Below are 11,967 nucleotides of genomic sequence, written 5' to 3' on the forward strand. Positions count from 1 at the left end.
CCGTCCATCCTTCTAAGGTTGATGAACTACCGGATTTCTCTAGCGAACCTCCACCCCATACACCCTAAGATAGACAAGGAGACTTCTTCTCCCCCCTGCACCCCCTTTGCACCGCACGATAGATGAGATCGATCAATCCTGCCGCCGACGGCCTCGGTACTCTACAGCGACTGCTTCTTTCTCAACCAAATCGACTGACCCAAATTAAAAAATTCAGGCGACTTACATCCAGCAAAACTGTCATATATTATATCATGGCTGGGGTGTCTCCTTCATAATGCTTGAATTCCCAAATTAAGTCTTGGTTGATCATTTGTCCCCATTTTTCATTATGTTTAAATTTTATCTAGATGGCATATGTATGGCGCAAAACATGCTGCATCGACATGACCCTTATCCATGGTGGTCCAAAATTATGTCTCGGTGCAGGAATTTTGTAGCAGACTAGAAACATTAGCCAACTAGAATACTTAAATGAGATCATGGCTGATAATATGGCCATCAACTAACTATATATGGTTGTCATGTCATCAACATACATCAATATTAATCACTAATATAATAGGGTTGTCATGTTGTTTTCACTTTCTGGCTTTCTCTTTTCATGTCATTTTTTTCTTGGAGCACGCGGATGTTCGCTCTTGCATTATAGATCAACTTTTTCATTTGTACTTTCTCCAGCCGAGATGGGGTACCATACATGACTGCCTCATATACTATGTAAAATTCTTACACTCGTGACCTAAACCCCGACCCCATCCCACCTCTCTCTCTCTCCCAGCTGTTGGATGTCAAGCTCCTCTCCTTCTTGACTCCGGACACCGCCACTATCATTACCACACTTCACCTAAAATGGTAAGGATGGTGCAACACGAGCTATCTCGATCTGACAGAGGCATGTTCTAGCCGTCCTCTATCCATTAGCATCACCCAAGTTGCCTTGAACCGGTTGTGGTTCAGCCTTCCTCACTCTATTGTCCAAGCAACACGTGTCATGCCTTTTTACATTTGTTTCTTCACATGTGGTGTGCCTTCGCATTGGGGTGGCCTGCCTCATTTTCGAAGACGGTGTGGCATGATCTTCCTTGGTCGAATACCAATGAGGTGCGGCCTAGCCTGCATAGACCCAATAGTGCTACAGTGTAGCTCCAATAGGGAATTAATGGCATGACATGGTTTGACGTGACTTAGTTTGGATGATAGCATGGAGTGGCCTTGCCCTGGCCTTGTGATGGTCAAGGTATAACTAACTCTTGCATTGTCATTCCATGATTGATGCTCCATTTCAGTGTCTTTGCACAAAACGACCTAACAATTAATTTCCTATCTTGATTTTTCAATAGTCCATACAAATCATGTGTCAGTGCTCTTATCTTTGAGCATGACCAAAATAAGATAATATGGACAAGAAGTCAATTGACAACAGATTAATCTAATGGTAAATGATAATGATATTTTGGTTCGCCCTTCCTTTCCTTAACTAGCCCCTCTCTGGTCTATATGTATAACCTTTTAACCTAGCTATATTGTATTTATTCATATTTATCCCTATATATCATCTCATGCATGTATATAAATCTTGAGCATGCTTTGAGCTCAGAAACTCTTGGGTGTTAGATGATGGAATGATGAGGTGAGATGGATATATTGATTCTACTGTCATGAAGCAAATAGTGTAATCAAGAATATGTTTTTCTATTGTAGTTTGTTAATCACATTTCTTTTTCTTTGACAATCGCTGAAATGTACCGGGTTTCCCTTAGCATTTTTTATATTTCTTCCATTCCCTAAAAAACACGAGGTCAATTGTACTAATCTTGATGATTTATATATGTGCGTGAGATGGATGTGAGAGAATTGGTGTGATATATGTGTGCATGAGTATGTGTAGTGTGCATCAGTTTGGTTGTTAACTGTTGGACATGTAGACTTGTGCAAAGGATAAGATATTAACGAGTAGTTTGGGTTTGAAGAAAATATGTGTAGACATTCATAGGTCGGTCTACGTAGAAAACCGATGAGGAAAGCCACCGATCCAAGGAGGATGAGAGATAAGGTAGCATTACGGAAAGGCTTGTGTGATACTTGATTCCACTTCTATCATTTCACTATGGTACTATATTCTCTGAGCAAGATAATTTTTGCATAATTTATAAAACAAAGGTTTTGTACATCTAAAGCCATCCCGGCAGATGTTTAGTTAGAGAAAAAAGTATCAACAATCAATATAAAGGACTATCTATATAATTCAATCACCTATATTTCTATGTGCTCAAGTTGTTATATTGTCGGTTTATGCGAAGAAAAACTACTAATGCATATGTGCTTATTAATTATTGGTACATCATAATTAAGCATGTTTGTTACTCCCTCCGTCATGGTTTAGAAGGCGCACTTGGAAATTCTCTAGGACCTAGGTGATTATCTATTGGTTGTGGGATGGGCTAAAAAATAGCATTCACACTACGCATGCATATAGAAATAGTATATCGGAGTACTAATTAGCTACTAGAAATAAATGCAATGCGCCCTAAATCTTGTCTATTGTGGAAACGCACGCAAATTTAACTGTGCCTTCTAAACCGTGACGGAGGGAGTGCAAGATATGAGCATTTCATCCATCCTACGATACATTTTTTCTTGCTAACCACATCTAGACACTGTGTATGCATACTTGTATTTGAGAGTGGTTTTTCTACACCCCCGCTACACCCCCTTGAGAAAACATAGCAAAACATTTTAAAAAATTCTGAAACTTTCTGGGAATTATTATGAACAAATGTTATAGGTTCTTGCAAAGTTTGATTGTCAAATAGCATTCGAGGAGCTCTGTACAAAAAAACAGAATCACTCAAAATGTATGTGCACTGTTTGAGCAGATTTTGCATTTTTGTCTTTTTTTGTACAGAGCTCTTTGAATATTATTTGACCACCAAACTTTCCAAGCATCCATTACATTTGTTAATAATCATTCCCACAAAGTTTCAGAATTTTTGAAATATTTTGTTAGGGTGTAGTGTGGTGGGGTGCAGACACTACTTTCCCTTTTTTATATCTCATCAAACAGTACGTGAATTGATATTATGAAACTATATTTGGTGATTTTTAATGTAATTTAATCGCAACCCCGATAGGCAATTACTAGCTACTTGTGGAACTACTATATTTTTTACGGATTGATACATCATGAGGAAAATAGCTGCAGGCATCAATTGATACAGAGCCCACGGGTTCCCCTGTTTAAAAAAAAAAATCTCAGCGGTACAAAAATAACGGTTTGAGTACTACTTGCCTTGGCCGTAATGTTGATGATGGTGGTGTCGGCTAGGAATGGCATGCTGCTGGTGTGGGTGATGGCAAGTCGGAGTACCTCCACCTCTGCCAGTACCCTCACTAGTAGTCCATTTGTGTTCTCACAGTGGATCTGCACTAGCACGCTCTTATCTGAAAACCGGACCTTGATCTCTGGAAGCCATGTGCCCAACTGGCTCGGCTCACTGACATTATCGTCGCCGTAGTTGCTGGTGAGGCCGCCTAGGCAGGGTCTGTTCTTGTGGACGAGTACAGTGGAGCAGATGGTGGTGGTGGCAGCATGCTTGTTGTTGTTCTCCAGGATGTTCACCTTCTCTTGGAGCTCTCTCACGTGCTTCACCGCATCCCCAATAATCGTTGCCTTGTTCATCTGCCACATCGGACTCACATCAATTCACCACCATCTTTCTCAATCTTAAATAACACATGCAATCTTAAATTTTTAATAGATTGGTTGATTAATTAAATAATTAATCCAAGCTTCTACCAAGCAAGCATGCACACATAAGGACAAGGTGCCAATATGCTAAATTAATCCAAGTTGATTCAAATTTTAGAGCATATCATACCAGTATGCTATCTTCATGTGGATAGGCCTAGTGCCATTTGATGTACTATGAGTTTTACCATCCTACTAGTTCTTCTAAAAAAAATATATGGGCAGCGCTAGGTGCCGCCCAAAAGGCGTCCTGCGGAAAAACTGGCCTCCAGTCCATTCGTCTGGCCCTTCATAATTCAATTGTTCAGCACAGTGTTTTTTTCTAGGTTTTCAGCGTCACAACATTTCTTCTAGCAGGTATATCAAAATCTAGTAGCAGAGAAATTCAAACACACCCCTGGGGCAAAATTACGCTTTTATTTGCTTCTGAAAAATGTTGAGTATGTTTAAGTTTCACAGAAAATCCATTCTTCTAAGAAAACTATTACAACACAAAAGATTAAAAATCATTCAACGTTGACAAACAAGTTTGCTTTTAATAGAAAGCGTGTTCCTGGAGCGTACCAACACAAAAATAGCCATCAAGGTGGGTGTTTACAGACATTATAATAGATATTATTACTGCAAAAGCTAAAAAAAGGAGATAAGAGCTTATAAAAACGAATGGCATCTCCCTCCTCGCCAAAATCCTTACCTGCAGTTTAACTAATTTGCAGTACATGGTTATTGCAAGAAGCATGCATGGGATGAGATCTATGGAATAGAAGTGATGGATACAAGAGAATACCTTCTTTAGGCCGGGGATAAGAGTGGAGAGCTCCATGAGCCGCTGGTTGATCTTCTCCCTCCGGCGGCGCTCCGCGATTATGTGGTCCTTGGCGGGATCAGGGGACATCGACGACGCCGATGCTGCGGAGCCCTGCAAGTTGCTCCCAGATCTCCTCCCGGCAGCACTCTTATGTCCTCCTCTCGCGGCCGGCTGCGTCGACGCAGCACTGGACTTCCAGCTCATTGGCGTGCTAGCCCTGGCGACGGCGGCGTGGACCACCACATCACCGGAGCTGCTATCCCCGTACTGGTTGTCAACCTGCACCGTCAGGTCCGGGTTGTCACCGGCCGTCGTCGGCAGAGGCTGGGGAGGGGTGCCGAGCTCCTGCTGCGAGGGGAAGGAGGCGGCAGTATGGTCGCCGCAGTGGAAGCTGCCAGTATCGTATACCAGAGAAGCGGCGGCGGGGAAGGTGTGCTGGTCCAGCGTGTTTATCGCCCACTGCATGAAGCTCGACTCCTCCATGTCGATCGACCGATCGAGATTACAAACTCCCAACCCAACTATGCTAGATCTCCACTACAAGAACAAATTAAATCACGAAACTGAGTATCTTACATTACACTCCAAAGAACATATGTAGCCTATAGCTGGCTAGATGCATTACATATGTGTTGGTTATGGGGTATATATAGCTAGAAAGCCTAGAGATGCATCATACCAAGTGCAAAACAGTGCAAAATGGACCAGGTGCACTGTCACCACAACCCTGGGGCCTATCTCTGCCCCAGCCTATTCGTACATATAAATATTGTCTACTAAAGCACATTCTAAATTAGATCCGAATTTGAGCAGACAGGTGGGGCAGTCGCCCATATATAGTTATGGGGATCGTGTATGCGCGTCGGGTAAGATATTTTTAGATCTAGCACAGTATACTTATTTATTATTTCAAAAATATTTATTTTCATTGCTCGTAGCACGAAGAAAATTATTTTGGAGTTGTACCTTTTCTTTATCTTTCAATTATAACATAAATTGGCTGGTATCTCAGTATCTCACACAAATCATGTCCAACGTAAGGGTTTGTTTTGCTTCTAAAGCAACAGAAACATATTTCTTGATCTAGAGAATTTGCGTTCATGTCAACCATAATTTCTTTTTGGACCAAACATAAGATTGTGACTATAATTTTTTTCCTGAGACGTTCAACAATATTTTTGTATCCATCGGCCAAACAATTTCATTCATTTGAATAGGAGTTTATTTGCATCATCATATACGAAGTCCTTTTGAAGATTACATACTCTATCCTAATTTAACTTTGCTTTTCATGAAACTAGAGGATACCATGCGCGTTGTTGCAGGAATTGGTTGATGAAAAATTTGGGTTAATAACATGAGAACCGAGAAAATGAGTTATTATATTTGATTATGTATAGTTGTAAACATTTTCTCGTGGATGGTTGAATATTTTGGAGAGTCTCTTCCCATGCACGATGGCATGTTGAGGTGGGCCTTATCCGACTCATGATGGTATGGAGGTCGCATGCTTCCATATTGAGAATTTGAGATATTAAGTTAGTGGGGATGACTCTCTTAGGTATATATAGGATACATCCAGATGACTAACACATGCAACAGCCATGGCGGTGCCTGCAAAATTCATAACGCGGTCATGTCGATTCCATGTCATCTCCTTATAAAGGCATTGCCACGTTGCCTCCTTATGATATAGCCATAGCCGCCTCCTAGCCATATTGGACCGTGTACTGTCCCCGATGAACTTGTCTTGGCCACCATACCCCACATGGTGAGAGCACACCCATCAGATCTACAACTTCACCCACTCACCATCCTAATCTTGCTCATTGCCATTCTCATGTGTCCTGATTTTTAAACAAAAATGTGAGGCCCAAACTCAATTTGTCGTGTCAATTTGTTCGTGCCTGCTCGAAATTTGATGTGCGTGTGTGGAGGGTGAGAGAGAAAGAGATAGAGAGTGAGACAAGGAAAGAGAGGGGGAGTGTATTATTTATTTTGTAGATTTGAAATAGAATAGGATGGAGATCATCGGCCAACTTCTTCATGCACTTGCAGTTCGAATTTGAATTATATTTGCTAAATCCTTAGAAATGCACTTAATGACTTAAATATAGCTAACGCACCCGAAAAAAATGCCAGGTTCTGACATGGGAAATGTGATTGTGTATGTTGATTATGGAAAAGGTTTCAAGTTAAAAAAATGTGATTTGTCTACACTTCTCCTTCAAACCTAGCATGTTTCCTATTGAAATCAGGGTTCTTCCTCGTACAAGATCCATTTTTGATTATTCTGCGTGACAACTTTTCTGAAAAAATCTTGAATTGTTTCCATGGACTCTCTAGGGGCCATATCATGATACCATGGCAAGTTTCTGGTTTTTCTGACTTGGTTTGATCTTTGAGAATTAAAATGCTAATAAATGGTATATGGGAAATGTTTATTGGATAAGGCCAAAACATTGACTCAAGTACACAAATAAAAAAATCAACCCATTATTCTTGACATCATTTAAGATACTTGCAATTTAGATTACGAATTTCATCCATTAAATGCCTAGAATTTCTCTTATATGCTTAAATATAGGAAATGAAACCGAAAAAGGGTCAAAATTTAACATGTGCAATTTCATGGTGTATATTGAGCATAGAAACAATTCCAAGGCCAATAGATGAAGTTGCCCGACACTAAACATGAAAACTATATATATGTGTCTAGAGAAAGCAAAGATAAGAAAGAATAGAAAACACAAGAAAGAAGGAAAGGAAGAAAGGAAGGAAATGACAAGAAAATAATGCAAGGAGAATAATGACAAACATAAAGGGGAAGAGAAGAAAGCAAAGTAAATAAAAGATAGAAAATAAAAAGAGGAGGGAAACTATTATCTAGCGCTCTTTCTTGGGTACTCGGCCAAGATGACCAAGTTGTCAACCACGGCAGTGATGGACACGTGTCACATGGTTTGTCGAGTGTCGTCCATATGACACCAGCAAAGGTTGGCTTTGCTGAGTGCCCCGCTTTTCCCAAGTTTTTCATTATTTTGAGCACTCTGCTAAGCTTGGACTTAGCTGAGTTTTATCTCGATGACGAGTATTTTTTAAGCACTCGGTTTAGGCACTTGGCATAAAAGAATTTCATAGTGGTTTCAGTCAATGCACCACTCATACCTTATATTTAAGGAAACTATTGTAGGCTTCTAAGAATCAAAACGATTTGGATCTTCTAATTAAATATCTAGATTAACTCGATTATTTAGTTTAATTTCTTGCATGCAATTTAATTTGGCATGAAGAAAAATTATTAAGAGACTGGTAGGATTTGACACAAATCATTTTGTGGGCTAAAGAATATGCTTTCATGGCAACCATAATTTTTGAACCTAATACTCCCCTGATCCATATTAATTGACAATGCTGTAGTACAAAATTGTATTAAAATTGTACTAAAGCAATGTCAATATGGACCGGAGGGAGTAGGAAATTTTGTGCCGAATGAAGTCTTTTAACATCTTTCGCCTCCATAGACTAGATAATTGCTTCCATTAAACTATGAATTTTCTTAAATCAACATAAAAATAATCAATATTAAGACTAAATACATTAATTTCAAATGAAATTGAGTTTTATCTCTGAAGAAATGTGCAGTTGTTTTCATCTAACATGGGCTTTTATTTCCATGATTTTATGTCAACTCCTTGCAAAGGCCTTCCACCTCACTTCCTTTCGAGGCATCCACACCACCCTCCTAGCTACACCGGATTGCGTGCTATCTATGATGGACTCGTCTTGGCCACTACACCTTCCATGGCTCGAGTTCTCTGATCAGGTCTACAACTTCATCCACTCGCTGTCATATTCATGTTCATCGACATTGTCGTGTGCCCTGAGTCCAACCACCGTATACCTCAACCACAAATGTGTGTTGTCACATTGTTTGAACCTCCTCAGAATATAGAGTGGACTCGTTGGTTGGTTGTGTGTGTGTGTGTGTGTGTGTGTGTGTGTGTGTGTGTGTGTGAGAGAGAGAGAGAGAGAGAGAGAGAGAGAGAGAGAGAGAGAGTCTCATATGGTTAGGCATCTTGTGGTGGAACATCCACTCGGGTTCAAATTCTAGACTCAACAGGGGTGCTCGCATTTTCTTAGATTTATTCAAAGATTTTTAATCTTAAGATTTATTGGCACAGCCTCTCGGAGGTGCTCATGTGGGAATGTGTATATACGGGTGATTGTTCCTGTGTCTATATAAGTGTCTACGTTTGTTTAAGAAAGCAAGAGAGAGATGAGCAATTATTTATCTTTTAGATCTGAAATAGTATAGGATGGGAATAGCTGGCGAGGACCATTGGCCTGTTTCCTTTAACCAGGGACTTTTGCAGTGATGTTGGAGCAGCTAGGTAGCTGACCAGCTCTCTCGCTGAGGAAACCAGTCACATGCCGCGATGAGTTAACTCATTATTGGTGCACACTCACACCAACTGTTTGATGAAGGAAACGTAACGGGAAATGGGCAACAAGTCGATGCACAGTACGTTTGTACGTGGTGATGTAATGCTTGCAGCATTTGCAGCCAGAAGTAAACGATAACGTTTAATGATGCACACTGTTGATGGTACCCACTCGCCGGACAACCCACGCATGCACATGGATGTACGGCACACGTTCACCTGCCACTCCAAATCAATAATTAAACACTGGGCGCTAGCGGCAGCGTAATGAGGCACGTGAAGCTCAGGCCACCACTGGTTGGTTGTTCTTTTACAAATATTACATCGATCAATTAACGGATACGGTAGGTTGTGTCTAACAATATATTTTGGTTAGAGCAACTCCACCGCGGTGACCTATTTTGTTCCCGCATGTCTGTTTGAGTCCGTGCAGACAGAAAAGTCGGCTCAACGCGCTGAACCAAATAGACGCATGTCCGTTTTTCGTTCGCCTGTCAACCCATTCCCGACCCAATTTTGAGCCTCATTTGCGTCGGCGCGGACATAAAATGGACGCGCGCGGCGCCCGCCTACTCCTCCCTCTGGCCTGCTAGTCGGTGGCACATTGGCCATCCTCTCCCATTCCAACAGTAAACCCTCGCCCGCCTCCTTCGACGACGCCGCCGCTGCCCATTTTCCGGTGCCTCAGCCAGCTGCCGATGCCGAAACATCCCCCCACCCCCTCTCCAATGCCGCCACCTCTCACGTCGCCGCCGGGGCTCCGAAAGCTTCCCACCCCCACCTCCCCGACACAGCCGCGACCAGGAAGCCGCCTCGCTGCCATGCCAGCTCCTTCGTCCTGACACCGGCACGCTCGTCTGATGCCTGCACGCTCATTGGACGCCGCCAGGGCAGCCAGCTGGTCCGAGGGACGGCGCGACTCCCTTCACCGGCCGGCTCCTTCGTCGACGCCCGCAAGCTGTTCGACAGTTTGCCAAGGTACAAAATGGACTCCGTCAACGAGTTCTTTTTCCATAATTTCCTTTGCGACTCCGACGATTCCTCGTCTGATGATGATGAGGAGATCTTGGCCACCGTGTTGGTCCAACACCACCTCAATAGCCAGCGGCCGTTGTTCCGTGGCTCCATTCTGGGGCACCTTCCGGCGTTGAATCGCAACTGAGAGAGCAGGCATTTCTTCTTTGGAAGGACTACTTTGACATCTTTTCAACCATATTAGAGAGAGGGTGGTCGGATACAATGACTATTTCGAGTGCAAAGAGAATGCCCTTAGAAAGATTGGCTTCTCCTCTTATCAGAAGTGCACTTCAGCCGCCCAGATGCTTGCATATGGAGTGCCCAGTGATCTCATTGATGAGTACGTCCGTATGAGCAAGTCTACATACCTAGACTCCCACTAGTAGAAAAAGGGTCATTTGTCCCCGTTCTAGAGGGCCTTTAGTCCCGGTTCTGGAACCGGGACTAAAGGGTCATTACTAAAGCCTCCCCCTTTCGTCCCGGTTCTTACATGAACCGGGACTAAAGGCCGTCCACGTGGCCGCTGTCTGGAGATCCACCTTTAGTCCCGGTTGGTAACACCAACCGGTACTAAAGGTATTTTTACGAAAAAAAATTGTTTTTTAAAAAAAAAATTGATTTCCAAATTTCTAAATTATTTTCCAATTTAATCTCTAATCACCTATGAGCAAGTCTACATGCCTAGACTCCCACTAGTAGAAAAAGGGCCATTTGTCCCGGTTCTAGAGGGCCTTTAGTCCCGGTTCTGGAACCGGGACTAAAGGGTCGTTACTAAAGCCCCCCCTTTCGTCTCGGTTCTTACATGAACCAGAACACCAACCGGTACTAAAGGTATTTTTACGAAAAAATTGAGTTAAAAAAAATGATTTTCAAATTTCTGAATTATTTTCTAATTTAATCTCTAATCACCTATGAGCAAGTCTACATGCCTAGACTCCCACTAGTAGAAAAAGGGCCATTTCTCCCGGTTCTAGAGGGCCTTTAGTCCCGGTTCTGGAACCGGGACTAAAGGGTCGTTACTAAAGCCCCCCCTTTCGTCTCGGTTCTTACATGAACCAGAACACCAACCGGTACTAAAGGTATTTTTACGAAAAAATTGATTTTTTTTAAAAAATGATTTTCAAATTTCTGAATTATTTTTCAATTTAATCTCTAATCACCCCTCATCACTGCTCTATTTAAACTCTAATCTCGAATCACCCATCATCATTCCAAATCAACTAACTTCCCGGCCGGTCACCCATCCTCTCACTACTCCAGCCTGAGCACGCTTAACTTCCGGGTTCTATCTGCACTTGTTGTTTTCCTGACAATAGTAAGATGTCAATCCTATTAACCCTCAGGAGTTTAGCTTGAGCATGATGTCACACGTTTCACTGTTTGAGTTTGAAACTATTATTCTAAAAAACAATGATTATTTAGTAACACTAATATTTCTTAAATAAGTAGTTTGACCACAGTTTGAACAGATTGGACCAAAATTCAAAAAATTGAAATAATTATTTAGTAACACTAATATTCTTGAATAATTATGTAGTAACACTAGTACTTCTTGAATAAGTAGTTTGGCCATAATTTGCCCACAGTTTGACCAGATTTGACCAAAATTCAAAAAACTGTAATAATTATTTAGTAACAGTAATAATCTTGAATAATTATTTAGTAACACTAATACTTCTTGAATAAGTAGTTTGACCAAAGTTTGACCTGATTTTACCAAATTCAAACAAAAAAACTAAAATTTGAGCATAACTTTTTTTCCTTTTAGAATTTGAGGATTCTAAAAATTTGCAGACAGGCCGTAGGCTGTCAAAACTGGATGGGGATTTTCGTGTTGAACATTTTGATATATTATATGTTTTTTTCGACTATGCAAAAGTTATAGCCGTTTTACTTTTTCATGACACTTTTTTGCAAAACATGTCCAAATTTAAGTTCTTTAATTT

General features: G+C 41.4%; 1 protein-coding gene across 1 annotated transcript in view; it reads right to left on the reverse strand.

The window, feature by feature from the left end:
* LOC119328745 (transcription factor NAI1-like) overlaps positions 1–5,042 on the reverse strand; it is a 6,679-nt gene extending 1,637 nt beyond the window's left edge. Inside the window, exons 1-2 of the mRNA XM_037601721.1 lie at positions 4,539–5,042; positions 3,293–3,682 (exon numbers count right to left, since the gene is read on the reverse strand). Coding sequence (XP_037457618.1) covers positions 3,293–3,682; positions 4,539–5,042 — 894 coding nt within the window. The remainder of the gene's footprint in view (positions 1–3,292; positions 3,683–4,538) is intronic.
* Between the last annotated feature and the right edge of the window lie 6,925 nt (positions 5,043–11,967).

Source organism: Triticum dicoccoides, chromosome 7A (assembly GCF_002162155.2).
Source record: "Triticum dicoccoides isolate Atlit2015 ecotype Zavitan chromosome 7A, WEW_v2.0, whole genome shotgun sequence".
NCBI classification, from domain to species: Eukaryota; Viridiplantae; Streptophyta; class Magnoliopsida; order Poales; family Poaceae; genus Triticum; species Triticum dicoccoides.